At 48.7% G+C, this 17,780-nt stretch overlaps 1 protein-coding gene across 6 annotated transcripts in view; it reads left to right on the top strand.

Annotated features, from left to right (window-relative positions):
- ECT2 (epithelial cell transforming 2) overlaps positions 1-17,780 on the top strand; it is a 1,267,500-nt gene that overhangs the window by 376,794 nt on the left and 872,926 nt on the right. For all 6 annotated transcript variants that reach the window (XM_069618731.1, XM_069618732.1, XM_069618729.1 and 3 more), the window contains 2 exons: positions 3,849-3,964; positions 4,076-4,138. In XM_069618731.1, coding sequence (XP_069474832.1) covers positions 3,849-3,964; positions 4,076-4,138 — 179 coding nt within the window. The remainder of the gene's footprint in view (positions 1-3,848; positions 3,965-4,075; positions 4,139-17,780) is intronic.

Below are 17,780 nucleotides of genomic sequence, written 5' to 3'. Positions count from 1 at the left end.
CTGCACCAGGAGTGTATAGTCTGGGTACGCCGTAATAGACGCGGATGCAATTTGTATTTTTTCCCTATCTCGATAATTCAATATTTTGGCAATGATCGGTCTCGGGGAGGGAGGGAGAGGGGTGGCGTAGGGGGGGGTCTTCTGGCAGTGGCCTCCTTGCCTGAGCTGTGTGCTCTCTCGACCGCAAAGCCGTGGGGAAAGTCCCCCTCCCTTGATTTCTTGCAGCAACGTGGTCTCAATGTAGTCCGTGGGGTTTGGTCCTTCCCCTCCTTCTGGAATCCCCACAACGCGTATGTTTCTTGGAGCACGCCCTTCGGCTTCCTCTGCCCGGTTTTCCAGGTTGCTCACTTGTTGTCGCAATGTGTGGGACTCCGAGGCGTTTCACGGCGAGGCAGCTGTATTTGATTTCACTTCTTTCTCCAGCTCGCTTGTGCGTTCCGCTATTCTTATGTCTTGTCTCAGTAAGTTAACATCCACTTGCACTGCATCAATTTTAAGTGCCGGTGACTGAGTTCAGTCATGGCTGCCTCTAGCTTAGTTTCCCATGCTACTTTCAGGTCCGCAATCGCCTCCATAATCTTGGTGCTAGAAAGAATCTGCTGGTCGTTGCGTGCTGGTGCTGTCCAATTGCATGTTCCTCTCCCTACTTCTGGCCCCCTCTGTTGACTGTGCCGTTTTTGTAAATTCCTCCGTTGACTGCTTTCCTTTTGTTTTAGGCAGCCTGGATGCCATCACGGCGTCGCCAGATGTCTCTGTTCAAGGTGGTCAGGGTCAGACTGTCTGGTTCTTCCGCTTGCACCAGCTCGCCCAATGCTTGGGTCTATTTGAGGGCTACCAGCTGCGCTTACGGAGGATGGGGTACATCTCCAGTTTATAATAAGCCTTTAGTGTATGATTAGTGAAATGATCGTTCCTGGTATTGGAGTCCCCTTCCTTCTCTATTCCCTTCCGGATTATGAGTCAATAACTGCCCCTCCTGGGCATACATTCGGCCCATGCACCTCCTTACTCCAGGGGTTAGCCCTCCTTGACAGTGTTATTGCCCTCGTATGTACTGCAGGGTGTCGTTCCATGAGGCTCTCGCATTTACCTGTTGCCAGGCTTTGGTTCCCCTTGTTAGTACCTAGTATGCTGCCCTTGTTCCATCCGGCGTTACTCATCCACCGGCGTGGGGTACTATCTCCTTTCTTGGGGTAGCCTCTGCCAGCCTTTCAGGTGCAAGCATTACTGTCTTGGGCCGCCGCGCATTTCACTCCTTGGCAGTGTCCGCAGCTGTTTCTCGCTACAGTGTCCTCTTTCCTAGCTGTGCTGTGTAGTGCATGTTCTGCTACCCCAACGTCGTCTTTAGCGGTCCGCCGCCACGCCTTCTCATGTGTTACCCTTTTGTTGTGGGTGCCTTGGTAACCTTGCTTGTTTCAGTTGCCTGTCCGTGGGCTAAGTATTGTCTTTATCCAGATGACTATTCCGTGCAGAGAAACCGCCCAGTCCATGGTCGGACACTGTTGCTGCCGGCTCCACTGAAATGATGTAGCTCCCATGTACCGGCTACGCCCGCAATGTGAGCACAATCTTGTGCGGTGCGGATGATCCTCAATGTGGCTCCCTTGCTCACACGGCGCTCCAGACCGCGTCTCCTTTGTGTATTGTTCAGTCTACCGTGCAGCATGTAGCAGGTATTGGCGCTCTCTGCACCTCAGCAGTCACTTGCACTGCCGAGTACCTAATCGTGAAGGGCACATCCTCGCTCTTATTTCAACATGCTGTATGCGCTCAGGTTTGCTGCATCGCCCTCTCAGAGTTAGTCCCTTCCAGGTCCTTTGTTCTGCTGGGTGGCCATTTTGCTTGGGCATACGTCAAGGTCCCGCTACTGGTCTTCCGCAGATATCTTTTTTTGTGCAGCTCGGTTCTGGTTCCAACATAGTGCGCCGTGTGCAGCCTACATTCACACAGCTGCCAATGTGTTTGAGAGATGTATACAATGTTTGTCGGGCGGGCCTACTCTGGATGATTTCGGATCCGCGGGAGCTCCGGAGCAACCCATCCTCTTACATGGCTAGTTAGACATGCCCCCCTGCTAGAATTCTTACTTAACATAGAATTGTGTCCCACTCTTATGAAAAATCTCATTGGTATAACTGACTGTTTCTGTAATAGAAAGTGTTTTTTAGACCAATGGGGATTTACTCACCCTGAATAGATATTGCCATTCTAAAAGTGGAACATTGGGTTGCGCTTACCTTGAACTGCTTAGTGCACTTCTAAAACGGCCTTATTGAGTTCTTGTCCACGAGTAGCTGACTGCCCCACTGAAAGTATATAGGTTCTTGACTTACCTTTGAACTATGTTTTGAAAAGTAATGTTGGTATAATTGTATCCATTCCTAACTGAAGAATGTTACATATGTTGCAAGGTGTATACTTGTAACTGTGTTGGTAGTACTGTATTACATTAAGTGAATAACACTAGGGTTTTACCAGTCGGGTTTGCCTCCCTTGAATTACATTGCCATTATAAAAGTCTAACTAATTTGGTTTTTCTCCCCATGATTAGTATTTTGCCATTCTAAATGTGTAGAATTAGGTTTTGCTCATCTTGAACTGCAAATTGCTGCTCTAAGGTTATTCTTTGGTTTGCATACCAAAGAATTGTTGTTTTTTATAATTGTTTTAGCTGTGATATAGTACTTACTTTCCAAAGAATTAGCTTTGCCTACATGTTAATAAAATAATGTATTTGTTTACAATACATACGTTTCTCTGGACAATATGTATGCTACAATGTCTTTGTACCTATCTACAGCCCTCTCTCCCTTGTAAGATGAGCCAGACTGCGATGTCCTTGCTACCATTATCTCTAGTAGTGCAGCCTTATGCTAAGAGTTTGAGATTCTGAATTGCCTATGCAAAGTCTTGGTAGTACATTAGAAAAACTGTCCTGACAGAAAAACCTACCATTTCGTTGACAAATGTTTTTCCTTTTTAATCTACTGCAATTGTTTTGTGGGTGGCAAGGTTTTCTCAGGTAAGTACTCCAGCCCCATTTTAGGAGTTTGTGGGTCATCATGAAGCCTTAATTTCAACACCTTTAGAAGTATAATCTCTGATCTTTATCATGCCACACAGCCTTTTAGTTTTATTTAACACACTTAAATGTGCTGGTGAGATTCTGTATGCTGGTTAACAGTTAAATGTTTTGTTTAAGGACAAAGCAATGCTGATAAAGCTTGTATACCTCATAAACATGTCCGAATAGCCAAACCTTTGGGGCAAATCTGTAAACCATTTCATGAATTGGCAGATCAGGCATTACACAATGGGGATGTCAGGAGGGCCCTCTGATGATCTGTTTGCTTAAGGGTGACTACTGGTATTCTGTATTGCAAAAAATGGAGCAAGAAGGCAAAATATGCTCATCTTTTATCCTTTGGGTTCCCCTCACAAAGCTAATCTGACTCCTCCATGTTCTGGCACTTTTTGTACAAGTAGAAAGTCAGGCATATGCCCCTATCTGAAATCCGCAAGATGGCAACTTCGAAATCTGTTTAAATGTGGTCTAGCGACTTTTGTTTGTACTCTAATGCAAATACATGTAAACGCATTTGACAAGCACCACCAATTGCAATACATCCCTGTGGGTTTTTCACTTTTTTATGAAATCTTATGCAATTATGAATCTTTGGTGGATCACTTCTTGCGGAAGCATGTTTGCTCATTCTGGCTAACTAAAACCAAGAATACAAAGTAATTTTTTTTTTTTTCACTAATAATGCCGAACTGAAGGTAGAAGTTCAATAAGATCACATTTTTATCTGTCAACTGTTTAGATTTGACATGCTTTCTTTGATTAGGTGGCCAGTGTTTGCCAGTTGGAGATGAAGGCTGCTCTCACCTTGTTGTTGAAGAAAATGCAGTGAAAGAACTTCCATTTGAGCCTTCGAAAAAGCTTTATGTTGTAAAGCAAGAGGTGTGTATTTAGATTTAGCATTTGATTTCTTTACAAGCCTTGAGTTAAGGCTATTTTGTACGCTTACTTATGAAGTTGATGAAATGTTTTTATTTTTTTTTTTTTTTTTAGTGGTTCTGGGGGAGCATTCAGATGGATGCCAGAGCAGGAGAAACCATGTATTCGTTTGAGAAGGTTAGAAATTATGAACACACTTTTTCTTTCCTACCAATCAGCCATAACAAGAGCACAATCAAGACATATTTTTGCAAGTGTTGCTAATGCATGGAACAGTTGCTTCAGATTTTATTGGAAGAATCAACGAAGAACTATATTGTCCTCGCAAATTAGCTGTTATTGATACTTCTCAATCTGTGTATGCACATGTTCTAAATGAGCCTGAGCACAGGAGGTGGTAGACTCGATATTGAGTGGTTATGGAGTCTCTCCAGTTCGTTTAACTTGCATTATTTGATGGAATGCTTGTATGTAATTGGGTGGTAATGTGTAAGGGATGGGTGGGTGTGCTTGGCTGGGAGAAGCGGAAGAAGCATATGGAGCCCAGATTTTGAAGGCTCTAAAGTGGAGAGACTTTAAACATGGATTGTTAATGTTCTGGAGGGATAGCTTTGTTTAGCGCTGGCTGCAAGGGAGAAACGAGCATGATAAATGAAGCTTCAGTATGTTAAGTTTTACAATTTTAGGCAAATGTACAAAACAAAATCTGATATTAGAGCATTGTATTTTTCTTTGCAATCACAAGTACAAGGAGTTTTGAATATATGCAGAAGAGTTGCCTTTTTTGTCCAAGAAATGGGTCTGCAGGTAGTAGTTTTCAAGACTAAAATGGTTCCTTCAGGTGGTATTTAGAACTGAAAGGCAAGTACTAAAAGAAAAAAAACTGCATCATGTGGTAAGTTTAATTTGTGTTCCTTCTGGCCAGTCTCCCAAGACGTGTCACAATGGATGCCCTTAATGACGTCTACGCCCGAGCATCTCAAACCAGCGTAAAGTTAAACTAATTTGAAAACCTGCTGGAATGCAATGCGTTTATTGTGCTTTGGCGCCTTCTCCCAAAACACCACCTGCCTTGCTGACCACTAAGCCCCTTTTCTTGATTCGTCCTGCATTGGGACAGACAAAGACATAGCAGTCTTTATGCAAAGTGCTAGTTTGACTTTAGCATCACATTTTTTTTTTTTACTGGCCTGTTCTAAAGCCTGTGGCCTTTCTCCCATCCCTGGGTTCTATTTTATGCCATACATCATTGGTTTCAGAGTATGCCAATGACAGTTTACTTTTCAGAAGCTTTCACTGCTTGGCACAGACATCTTGGCCACTTGACCTCAATTTGATCATTCTTTCGGAGGTTAATTAGAATGATATGGACATTGATCTTTGGTTCCAATTTCCATAGGGAGTTGTTGGACATAGCTATTCAGTGGTCTAATATGAATCTCCAATCTGACTTGTTGCCAGACACACTGTTGTGCATGTATGGACTCAATTATGCAATCTCTTTGTGAGACTGACCTCGATGTGGCACGCTGAACATTGAAGCCTCAGTTTGCCTAACTGGAATGATTGTGGGGAGCTTTTGTGACCCAACACGGTTTGTCTGAAGGAGCTTGCTCTTCCTAAATACAAGCTGCAGTGTTCAAAACCAACTGGACGAAGCCTATAGCACTATGCCAAAAAAGATGGGTAGGTAGAGTTGCAGAGCAGTCATGCTTAACTCGCGGGAAAGGGTAGCAGGGTGACACAAAGGTAAGACTAGTCCACAAACCTAACCATATAAATAACACCCTACCTATATGTAGCATGTGTATACAAATGCACAGTATACTACAAAAATGGTTAATGTTATCGAGGACTCTACTGACCCCTATAATTAAATGTCTAAATATAGGCACCTACCATATAGTGAGGAGAAAAAGGAGCCTGACTCTTAACGGTTCTATGTGTGAACTTTTTCATATCCCAAAAGTTTTTTTTACCCCATATATATGGGGGAGACTCCCTGCAGCCCCCAATACTGCTCCACCTTTTTAATTAACTCAACCCGATATATATTGTGCCCCGTTATTTTGATAGACTAGTCGTGTTATTAATTACACATTAGTCTTTGGGCTCGTGCATTTTTGTACAGGTTACTGTACTCTGGTGGGGCCGGTGGAGGGGGGACCTTTTATAAGTCCTCAGCCCGTAGATCAAATGGATTGGGTTATTTGACTCAGTACTGTAATCGCCAAATTATCGACGCTTACATGATTAAAGATTTAATTGTGATCTCCTCTAGGGGGGTTATTGTGAATGCATATGCAGGATATTGTTTAATGGTATTTGTATGAAATGTTTTCAAGTGTTCTTGGTGATGTTGTACAGGTCATCACTTCGTTTTTGCATAGTGTATGTAAAGCTGTTCTTTATTATGAATGTGGTTTTATGTAATTTAAAATGTGTTATTGGGATTGATTGTGGCACTTTAAAACCTTTTTTGTTAGTATATGTGCAGTTATTTATGCATTTTTGTTTTAATCTGTGCATTTATACTGACATGTGTACTCTATGCTTCACAATTTTCTAAAGTTGCTGACGCAATCTACAATGTTAAAGTAGGGACACACCATCATAGAGTTGTGCAATGGTATAAAAAGTACTTTTCACTATGTTGCTGATTGTGAGATCAAGCACCCTGTGTGGGCGTGAAACATGTGGCATTTTATCCTCTTGTGGTTTTGGACATTGTTCCAATTAAAACTAAATTTTTTACTAGTTATTATATATTTTGAAATTCTGTATTTTGATTATCCAAATTATTTCTATCTATTTTGTTATGATCCCACTCTTTAAAAGTAGAGATGACTAGTGCTTGCACAAAAGCTGTACAATGTTCTATAAGATAGCGCCTACTCGTCTATTACATTGTAGATCCACTACCTGAAGGCAGGCACACAAAATATGACGATGAGTGGGGAGAAAGGGAAATCAGACCATCCAATACACACTGAAAAATTACAAAAAGGAAAAAACTGGTGTCGGCAAAGGAACCCTCGAGGCCAACAAGAAATTGCCATTTGTGGTCTTCTATGGCACAATATGTATAAAATGTGAATGTGTGCATCCAGGTGAAGAACCGTGCTGGGCAGTGGAAAGCCATTCAAACACAGCCACAGAGCTCCAAAAAAAACGTTTTGAAACGAATATCCACGCAGAGCACTTCATGTAAAAAAAAGGTAGTGTTATTAAAAATGCAGTATAAATTTGTATTCATCTTTACAGAAGTGGAGAGCATAATGTTAAAAACACATTAAATATAAGTGACAAGTACTTAAATCAATTTTTTTGCCTAGAACGACCAACTGGGGTAATGATTTAAAAATGCATAGTAAATGGATGGTATCAGCTAAAAGTGTAGTCATTTTTTCTTGGGTCTCCTTAGAATTCCTGGAATTCTACACCAGTGTCCACGTAAGAACCCTTAGTACCCCTTATTAGTCTGGATGCCGGTATCAATAGTGGCTGAGAGATCTAGCAATAGAATGGTTGAGGTGGTGGTCGCTTCTAATGGTTGTCCTAAATGGATACAAGAGCAGACTTGGTTCTTGAGCGCCACATGTTTCAGGATTTGCCCATATTCCTAGCTTAACAGGATATTTGCTAGGCATGTTATTTTGGAGCTGAATACATAGTTACTGTGGTAATGTGCAGTTTTATTGATTTTGAGTGGTTTGTTACATTTCCTGTTTGCCGTTAAAATTCTGGGGTTTCTTTGTTAAGGATGTCTTTGTAGATGTCAAAGATCTGTGTGCTGCAGGAGAGCATGCTCCACCAGTTATCTGAAGTCTGTAGAGATGATGGGCTTGAATTTTTTGAGTGATGAAATTGTAGTGCAGTGTTCAATTGTTTGGGATTTTGCTGTCCCATTTTATGCAACACCCAAGGATTTTTCTTTTTATTGGATCCCACTTATCTTGGTGGTCAAGGGAACTTCCACTGACGTCCCTGTGCCACTGCTGCCCTTTTTCCTATGATGACCATAAGGCTACTATGACACAGTTTCATTTTAAGCACCCTATTTTGGGCCAAATTCCATCACAATATGCATGTTGTAGAGTAGGCTGGCGGCAGCTGTAATTCTGTTTTCACTTCACCATGGTTGCTGACGATTTTACTGAATCAGCAAAATGTATCACATGTCCCGCGAGAGCAATGCTCACCAATGGAGGGACAGTGAATCTGTCATCTGCACCCATGTGCAAGCTTGTTGGTACCAGAGGAGTCAACACCCTTAAACCTCCTGAATAGTTTTAGTTCCTTATACCAGACCGAATATGCATCCAGTGTTTCTTCATCTACCAAAGCACTGAAAATAAGGCCTTGGACGATGAAATCCAGGTTCCCTATATGGGATCAACGCTGCCATGTGGGGTCCACACCCACATTCTCTTGCCAGGTGGTGTCCCACTGTCAAAGTCTTAGGAACTTAGAACTCTAGATTTTGCATGCAGGGCATATTGCTGAGATATAAAGTTTTGTGGGACAGATCAGGTGTGTGCTTTGTGGCAAACAACAAGGAGATGGACTCAGGAATGACTTGTTAAATGTGTTCAAAGATGACCAAGAAAAATGCCTCTGTCTTTACTGCTTTGAGTGGTTTCCATACCTATAAAATATACTAAAGGTGCTGGTCAGTCATCCACAAAAAAGGCAGTCCCCAGTCTGTAACCTATCTTATCTAGCCCTACCACTATATTCAAATAACATAAAATGAGCCCATGCGACAGCCTTTTCAGTCAGGCTTTCTTGGCTCGATTTTCAGAGGATATCACTGTGCAGATTTCTTTCACAAATTGTTCATGATAAAAAGTATTCCACACTCCTTTTAAACCCTTCGGAAAAAATTTGCAACACTCATTACATTTCTCTAGACCATAATATTTTGGAATTATTTCCTTGTCCTTCTCCCACCACCTTAGCCACTGTCTCTTCCTTGTCTTTGTTTTGATTCACTTGCTTGAATCCTCCAGGTTTTCATCCCTTTCATTTTCCAAATGTCTCTTGGCTTTATATCATAACCCCCTTGGTTGAAACCTCCAGATACCATTTTCTTCAGTGTTTGCCCAAATGGCTTTCTTTTGGGCATTTCAAACCTTTTGCTTTCTGTTTCTTAAAAGTTGTACTGTTTCAATACTTCTCCAGCATGGGGTCTGGCATGGATTCACATGCTCATGAATATTCCCCGTCGTCAGGCTGGGAATCCTCGGTAAAGAAAAAACCAGTATCAGTTTCGTTTCTGATCTGTCTTTCGTAGTAATAACCAATCACTGGTCTCTGCGTCGTACTGACCACAGCCAATGACTGCCCTCTACCTAAGCACCGCCTCCGGCAGCCATCTTCAGATTTTTACCGCACGTTCATGTGTTGGGATCCTCGTGCTATTGCTCTCGAGCGTTAGTGCTATTTTTTCGCGCTTTTTACAAAAAACTTCGATCTTTCGGTCAAAAGAGCCTCAAGCTCCACCGATCCTACATCCGATCAACGGGGACCCGTGTCGGATTCATCTGTGCCCCTCAAGGGTGAAGATTCGTCGAGCTACACTTCGGAGGACTCCAGAAGCTTCTCAGGCCCTGTCTCGGAGATGGCCCTGGAGAAGGGAAGCTCGACGCCCGGAAAGCTGTTCAGGGTTTGCCCTGGATGCCAGCTGCAGAACGTCTTCAAGGAGGACGAACACTCTTTCTGCCTTTACTGCCTTCATGAGGACAAGACGCACGTGGAAAAGGACTGTGCGTTTTGTGGCAACATGTCGGAACGGACCATGAAGGACCGCCATCAACGTCTCGCCAACTGGCTGGAGGGTAAGAGCCCGTCTGGCGAGAAGAAGAAATCCGAGCGGTCTTCTAAGACCTTTGAGGGCGCCCCGACGACGGGGGCCCAACATAAGGCCAAGCACCGCGAGTCCGCTGGCACCGGGAGCGCCGAACGGTCGGGCTCTACGGGCGCCAGGCAGGGCGCACCCTCCCCGGCACCATCAACCAAGAGCCAACGTTGTGGGTCGGGTAAGAGGAAGGCCGAGCACCCGGCGAAGCTCCTGGAGAGGCCCCGGTCGAGCTCTAAGGCAGAGGAGGAGCGTGGCAGTGCCCCCTCCCTCAAGGATAAGGCGGTGAGCGCACCTAAGGTGGTGAAGGCCTTGATCCATCCGGCCAAGCCCTCTATCGAAACGGTCGCGGCGGCCCTGGCTCAGCCTGTGGTGGCTGCACCAGTGGTGGCGACCTCAGGGCCCAGAATCTCCCTGCCTCCTCGGAGGGAGTCTTCCTTTGTGCCCATCGATAGGACCCCCGTGAAACCCTCCGTGGGGAAGAAGAAGGGGGGGGAGGGCGTCGTCGTAGAGTCGGCCTCAACCTCAGAAGAGGAGCTTATCGAGGTCTTAAGCCACGGCCTAGGCGTGGAAGAAGGCCAGCCCGTCGGAATGGACCCCGACGCAGGTGACGACGACGACATCGTCGAGGATACCGACGGGGCCCCTGCCCGCCCGTCGGATTCCCCTCTGCCAGCGCCGCAAGACAACTCGGCGGCCATTTTGTTGGCCATACAGTCCTTATGCTCCGAGATAAGGACGAGGCTACCGTTACCGACGGAGGAACCTCTCCCGTCGGGGGATCCAGAACCGGGACCTTCTGGTGTTCCCCCTACCAAGAAAAGAAGGATCCACCCACCACCTCCTTTTCAACCGTCGCGCCCCTTCCAGCCCTCCTCCCCGTCCACCCGAGGGGATGATACGGGGACTGACACGGCAGCGACGGGTACGGACGACGAGGCATACGACGAAGATTTTCCGTCGTCGCCTCCCACCAGGGCCTCTCCGCCCGACGAGATCGGATCTTTCCACTCCATGATCTCCAGGGCTTCCGAGCTTTTCCAACTCTGCCCTGAGGAGAAGAAAAAGGAAGGCTTCCTTTATCAGCGGCGCGAGGCCAAGAGGAAGACGGTCCTCGCAGTGCCTCTGTTGGACGACATTTGGGATGAGGGCCTTTCCCTCCTCAAAAACCCTTCCACGACGCCAGCTAGAAGAGACCGGTACGAGAAAAAGTACCGGGTCCCGGACACAGCCCCCCTATGCCTCCGGGCGCAGCCTACCCCGGACTCCGTCGTCTCCGCGGCAGCCAGGAAGAAAGCGGGGGGGGTGCGGCCTCCACTTCGACTTCCCCGCCGGACGGCGAGGGAAAGAAATTGGACGCTATGGGACGAAGAGTCATCTCGTCGGCAGCGACGACGATTAAAGCGGCCAACGCCTTGGCTATCGTGGCCCGCTACGACAGGGAGCTCTGGTACAAGTTGGCTCCCCTGCTGGATTTTCTGCCGGACGACAAGAGGGCGGAGGCCCTTGAGATCCTGCAGGAAGGTGAGGTGGCCTCGGACCACGCCATCACCGTGGCGACGGACATCGCCGACACTGGGTTCCGTCAGCTGGGCAACGGTGTTTGCCTTCGACGTCGTGGATGGCTCAAAGCTACGGACTTCCGGCAGGACGTCCAGACCAGAGTCCTGGACATGCCCTTCGACGGGAACAACCTGTTTGGGAAGACAGTGGACGATTCCCTTCAGGCCATCAAGGCAGATACTGAGACGGCCCGGGCCCTTGGAGTCCTGCAACGACGGACGCCCTTTCGGAGCGGCGGAGGCAAGGGCGCCTCCAAAGGTTCCGGCGGCGGTTTCGCTTCCTACCGTCAAGCGGCCCGCTCGTCGTCGCAAGAGGCCTACAGAGGACGAGGCAAGTCTAGCGGACCCCGCCGTCGTCGCCAAGGAGGTCAAGGCGGCAAGGCCGCGTCCAAGCAGGATTGAACCGGCCGTGGGGTCGGGCCCCCACCGAAGCACCCCGGTGGGAGGCCGGCTGGCGGGCTTCGTCAGCGTGTGGGAGTCCATCTCCACCGACCGTTGGGTGCTGGACGCCCTGGCCCGGGGCCACGCGCTCGAGTTTCAAAGAAGGTGCCCGCGCGTCCCCCCCCGTGGCCAGGAAAGAACTTCACGTCCCTCAACTTCTCCTGGAGGTAAAGGCGATGCTCAGAAAGGGCGCCATCGAACTCGTCCCAAAGAGGCTTCGGGGCTCCGGAGTCTACTCGAGATACTTCCTCGTGAAGAAGAAGACGGGAGGATGGCGCCCCATCCTGGACCTGCGACGTCTGAACAAGTTCATCAAGGCGCAGAAGTTCCGGATGGTCACCCTCCAGCACGTCCTGGGTCAGCTGGAGGAAGGAGACTTCCTATCGTCGTTGGATTTGGAGGATGCCTACTTCCACATTCCCATCCTAAAGGGGCACCGCAAATTCCTCAGATTCATGGTCCAAGGGCGTCATTACCAGTTCAAAGCCCTTCCCTTCGGACTACGGTCGGCACCCAGGGTATTCACCAAGTGCCTCGCACCGGTGGCGGCGCAGCTGCGCCGCGAGGGGATCCACGTCTACCCCTACCTGGACGACTGGCTCATCCGCGCCAAGACGAGGGAGCTCGCCGTGGTCCACACGGCAAGGACCGTCCAACTCCTCACGGACCTGGGATTCTCCGTGAACTACGCCAAATCCCACCTGGTGCCCGCGCAAGTCGCACTGTTTCTGGGAGCGAGGCTCGACACAGTGTCCCTTCTGGCCTCCCCGTCGGAGGAGAGGACCAGGACCATCATGGGCAAGGTGCAACGGATGTTGGTGGCCGACGCGGCCAAAGTGAGGTCCATCAAGTCCCTCCTCGGGATGATGTCTTCCTGCATCTACCTCATTCCCATGTGCAGGCTCCGGATGCGCCCGTTGCAAGAATTCCTGGATGCGCGCTGGATCCAGACGACGGGCAGCTTCGAGGAAAGGATCAAGCTCGACGAGAGTTTCCGACGAGCGATACGGTGGTGGGGCACCCGCGCGCATCTGACGGCGGGCATGGACTTCCAGACCCCAGCCCACCAGGAGACTGTGACCACGGATGCCTCCCTGGAAGGGTGGGGCGCGCACACCGAAAATCTGCACGCAAGGGGACTCTGGCTCCCGACGGAGAAGTCCCTACATATCAACGTCCTGGAGCTCCGTGCAGTGTTTTGGGCCCTCAGGTCCTTCCTTCCGTCCCTCAAGGGCAAGGTGGTGAGGATCTTCACCGACAACACCACCACCATGTTTTACATCAGGAAACAGGGCGGAACCAGGTCCCCAGCGCTGTCCAAGGAGGCGCAGGACCTGTGGCATTGGGCCGTCGCCCAAGGGATTTTTCTGGTGCCGTTTCATCTGGCAGGGATAAAGAACACCATCGCCGACTCACTCAGCAGGGAGCTGCGCTCGTGCCACGAGTGGGAACTACGGCAGGATCTGGCGGATCGCCTCTTCCGACGGTGGGGCACACCCCAGATCGACCTGTTCGCGACGGCGACGAACACCAAGTGCCGGAGGTTCGCCAGCAGGTTTCCCCAGACGAGGAGCATGGGCGATGCTTTCTCGTTCCCCTGGGAGGGCCTGTTCCTCTACGCGTTCCCTCCCTTGCCTCTGCTAATCCGGCTCGTCAACCAGCTCAAGAGGTCACGGTGCAGGATGATTCTCGTCGCACCTGCGTGGCCGAGGCAGATATGGTTCACGGACCTTCTGGACTTGTCAGCGTCCCCGCCGATCAAGCTGCCGGCGGACGCGGATCTACTCTCCAGGGAAGGAGGCGCCATCCTCCACCACGACCCGAAGTAGCTGAACTTGCAGGCCTGGCTCCTGCAGCGCTAGAGTTTGGAGGATACGACATACCGGCCGATTGCAGAGAGGTTCTTGCAAAGGCCAGGGCGTCCTCGACTCTTAAATGCTACGGACACAAATGGAAGAGGTTCTCTGTCTGGTGCCACGCACAGAAGATTAACCCTCTACGGATTACGGCTCCCCAAGTACTGCCGTACCTGCTGACGCTGGCCAAAGCTGGTCTGGCACATGCGTCCATCAAGATTCATCTTGCTGCGATCTCCCGATACACCAGAACCACGGGCCGGACGTCCTTGTGGTCTCATCGTCTGGTGAAAGAGTTCATGAAGGGACTATTCAGATCGTTCCCGCCGGTGAAGGCTCCGGCCCCGGCGTGGGAGCTCAACGTGGTGCTGACCAAGCTCATGGGACCTCCGTTCGAGCCTCTGCACTCGGCCCCGTTGAAGTTTCTATCGTGGAAAACAGCTTTTCTGGTGGCCATCACCTCCGCACGACGAGTGGGAGAGATCCAGGCCCTTTCCTGCAAGGCACCGTACTTGACTTTCCACGACACGAGGGTAGTGCTCAGGACGCACCCCTCCTTCATGCCCAAGGTACCGTCGGACTTCCATCTCAACGAACCCTTGGTGTTACCTGTGTTCTTCCCGTCGCCTTCGTCGCCGGCTGAGAGGACTTTGCACTCGCTGGATGTAGCTAGAGCGCTGAAGTTCTACGTGGACCGCACGAAGGGTTTCCGGAAGACGTCACAACTCTTTGTGAACTTTGGACCTGTCAATCAGGGGAAGGCTCTCTCGAAGGCTTCCATCTCCAGATGGCTCTCCGGCTGTATCATGTGCTGTCACCGGTTGGCAAACCGACCGCTGCCTGGCCGTCCGAGAGCCCATTCCACCAGAGCGATCGCAGCTACCACGGCGTTCCTATCTGGTGTGCCCCTGCTGGACATATGCAGGGCTGCTACGTGGAGGTCGACGCACACCTTCACGAAATTCTACTGCGTCGACCGGGATTCCAGGGAGGAGTCCAGGGTCGGCCAAGCAGTGCTGCGCAACCTGTTCGCCTGAGGTGAGCCTGGTGAGGAGGTAAGATGCTTAATGTTGAGTTGATGTGATGCTTAATGTTGAGCCTTTGCCACCTCCCGTGGTTGTGCATGTGTGTACTGCTATGTATTCTTTATTCATGAGCATGTGAATCCATGCCAGACCCCATGCTGGAGAAGGAACAAGTTACTTACCTGTAACTGTTGTTCTCCAGCATGGGTCTGGCATGGATTCACATGCGAACCCTCCCGCCTACCCCTCTGCGGCTCTTCACTTGGTCATACTGCCACTTCACGTGCTTCCAAATCTGAAGATGGCTGCCGGAGGCGGTGCTTAGGTAGAGGGCAGTCATTGGCTGTGGTCAGTATGACGCAGAGACCAGTGATTGGTTATTACTACGAAAGACAGATCAGAAACGAAACTGATACTGGTTTTTTCTTTACCGAGGATTCCCAGCCTGACGACGGGGAATATTCATGAGCATGTGAATCCATGCCAGACCCATGCTGGAGAACAACAGTTACAGGTAAGTAACTTGTTCCTTCTATCACATATTCATTTGTTGGGGTTTTAAGCTCCCATGACCATCGTCCTGTTCTTGGGGTTCTGCTTGCCACCCTCTGTAACCCTGAAACTTTCTGTATTTGTGGGTGTGCTCCAGTGGGGGATTTATTTCTCTGCTCCCTCCTAGTCTCTGCTGTTTCTCGGGTCCCTGACACACTACAGCAGTACTAAGGTCAGACCACCAAAGAAGAATGTCCTGTTTCTCATTGGGCTGTGTCAAATGCCTAGGGGTCGGCTTCTCTGATAGTCCGGTACGACAAACTCCTTTGATCTTGCATCCAATTCATTCTTCCAGTTCTTGGCCTTGGCATTGTTTCTGGGGTGCCTGACCCACCACGGCTGCAGTGTGGTCATGATACCAGATTGGATGGTACACCTGTCACTGGCCCTCATACAGTGGCATTGCTTTTCTCCGCACCAGCCTTGCAGGGTCTTTGTTTCCTTGCTTCTCTTCCGCACTACCGCAGGCTCTGGTCTAGCATGGCTTTGCACCTCCAGGACTTCAATACGCGAGGGGCTCCCTCTGCTTAGGATTCTCTCCTTCCAATTCACAATTCTTTCTCTATAGCCGCACTCACGTATATCAAAGGGACATGTCGCTGACTTCAACTGGTCTCCATCTCTACTTTGAGCCTTCTACTCCCATATAGGCAGCAATTGTTTTCTTTGGAGGGAATTCCTTAAAGAAATGGGAGTCCTTGTCCCACAGAGTGAAGTCACTCCTATTGAGGTCCCTTTTTCTCCAGCATGGGGTCTTGCATGGATGCACATGCTCATGAATATTGCCAGTCAGGCTGGGAATCCTTGGTAAAAAGAAAGCAGTTTAGCTTTAAACATAAAACTGGTCTACCCTTTACCCTATGAGTGTCCTTTGGGACATACTGCCCCCAGCCAATGACACTAGTCCTCCTAAGCTCCACCCCTGGTGGCCATCTTCAGATTTTACCACACGTTTCTGGTGTTGGGAGTCTTCGTGCTTCGCTCCTCGAATTTTCGCTAATTTTCTTTCAAAGATTTCTTCCATCTCCATTAACCATCACGCACGCAGTGACTACCAGCAGCACAGACCCGTTGCAGCGAAGATCGTCTGTTTTGTTGTCATGTTTGGATATTCACTCTGACTCTAGCAGGCCCAGCCTTGGGCCTACATTTTCACCTCGACCAGGTCTGATGTGGCAAAGAAACGTCTCTTCGGGGTCTGTGAGACCTGTGGCCAGAATATTTTCATCGAGGATCGTCACCTCAAGTGTCTTTTGTCTGCGTTGTGATCCAGGTGAAGACGGATGGAACATCTGCCGTAGCTTTTTTTGGAAGGCAAGGAGGATTGCCAGCTGAGGCTAGTGGCTTGGATCAAGCAGAGGGAAGGCCTCTGATGTGGCCTCTGGGTGCAGTCATGCCTTATGCACAGCTGGCAGGTCCCATGAGCATACTCCCTTTGGAAAGAAGGGGTTGAGGCCATTTAAGGATGTCGTTCTGGGACGATCCAACAGAAGGCAAAGATCCACGCTTCATCTGCTTCCTTAGCGGTTGCTGTGGCTGCGGGACCAAATTCTAGAAGGAGTTTTACCCTCTGTCGACTGTTCGTCAGCCGGCTGTTGGGTTACCTGCATCTGCGAGGAAGTCCTTGACCCCATCTAAGCACAAGCAGTTGAAGAGCAGACCTGGAGCCATGTCGGTGGGTCCACCGGCTTAGTTGCTGTCAGCAATGCAGGCCCCCCATCAACGACCACCCCATACACCAGCCCCACCACTTCATCAATCATGGGCCTCTTAGTCAATGACCAAGACCATGGCCCAGTCGACGATTGGTTAGTCAGCGAGCTCCTTGTCGATTAAGTCAGGAAAATAAGCTCTTCAAAGAAAAGTTTGGCAGCGGCTGTCTTAACCGACACAGCTATGAGAAAGGTACTGCTAGAGTAAGGAGTGGTTTGTATTGGGTTAGGAATAAACAATCCTGTGAACTCCATATGTTTACATCATTTGTATATGTTTGTGTATAGATGTATTTCTCTTATGTTGGATGAGGAATTATTGTTTTTGTTCATAATTAACAAGAATTGGCACATTTTTGCATTGGATGCACGGAATAGGGGTGAGAAGTAAGCTCCCAATAAATATGTTTAGGTTCTCAATTGCACCTTTACCCAGGAGTAGAGGTGAATAAGGGGGAGGTCTATGGTCTTATTATATAACACTTGGGTTAGAATGTAGTTGTATCTTATGTGCTGAGTGAATATCAATGTGTTTTTATGTTTTGCAATGATAGTTTTAGGTAGTTCTTCATAAAAAAGTCGTACCTTGCTTCTTTTGCCCGATTTCTGCCCTTGGTAATACATTTTTTTTTTTTTTAATTCAGCAATTGACTTTATATGTGTCAGGAGCCTTTTGTTATGCTGTCTTAACCTACACGACCATGACTATTCCGAGGCTCTTTGCCTCTGAGGCCTCCCTCAGCGGACCCAAACTCGTTGGTGGCGCCTGTTCCTATTCTGCAGGTTCCCTTTTGTAGCCTCCTTCCGGAAG

The sequence above is a fragment of the Ambystoma mexicanum genome, chromosome 10 (assembly GCF_040938575.1).
Source record: "Ambystoma mexicanum isolate Mex_15411 chromosome 10, UKY_AmexF1_1, whole genome shotgun sequence".
Classification (NCBI taxonomy): domain Eukaryota; kingdom Metazoa; phylum Chordata; class Amphibia; order Caudata; family Ambystomatidae; genus Ambystoma; species Ambystoma mexicanum.
The sequence above is the reverse complement of the archived record's forward strand: the minus strand, read 5'-3'. Positions and strand labels throughout refer to the sequence as shown.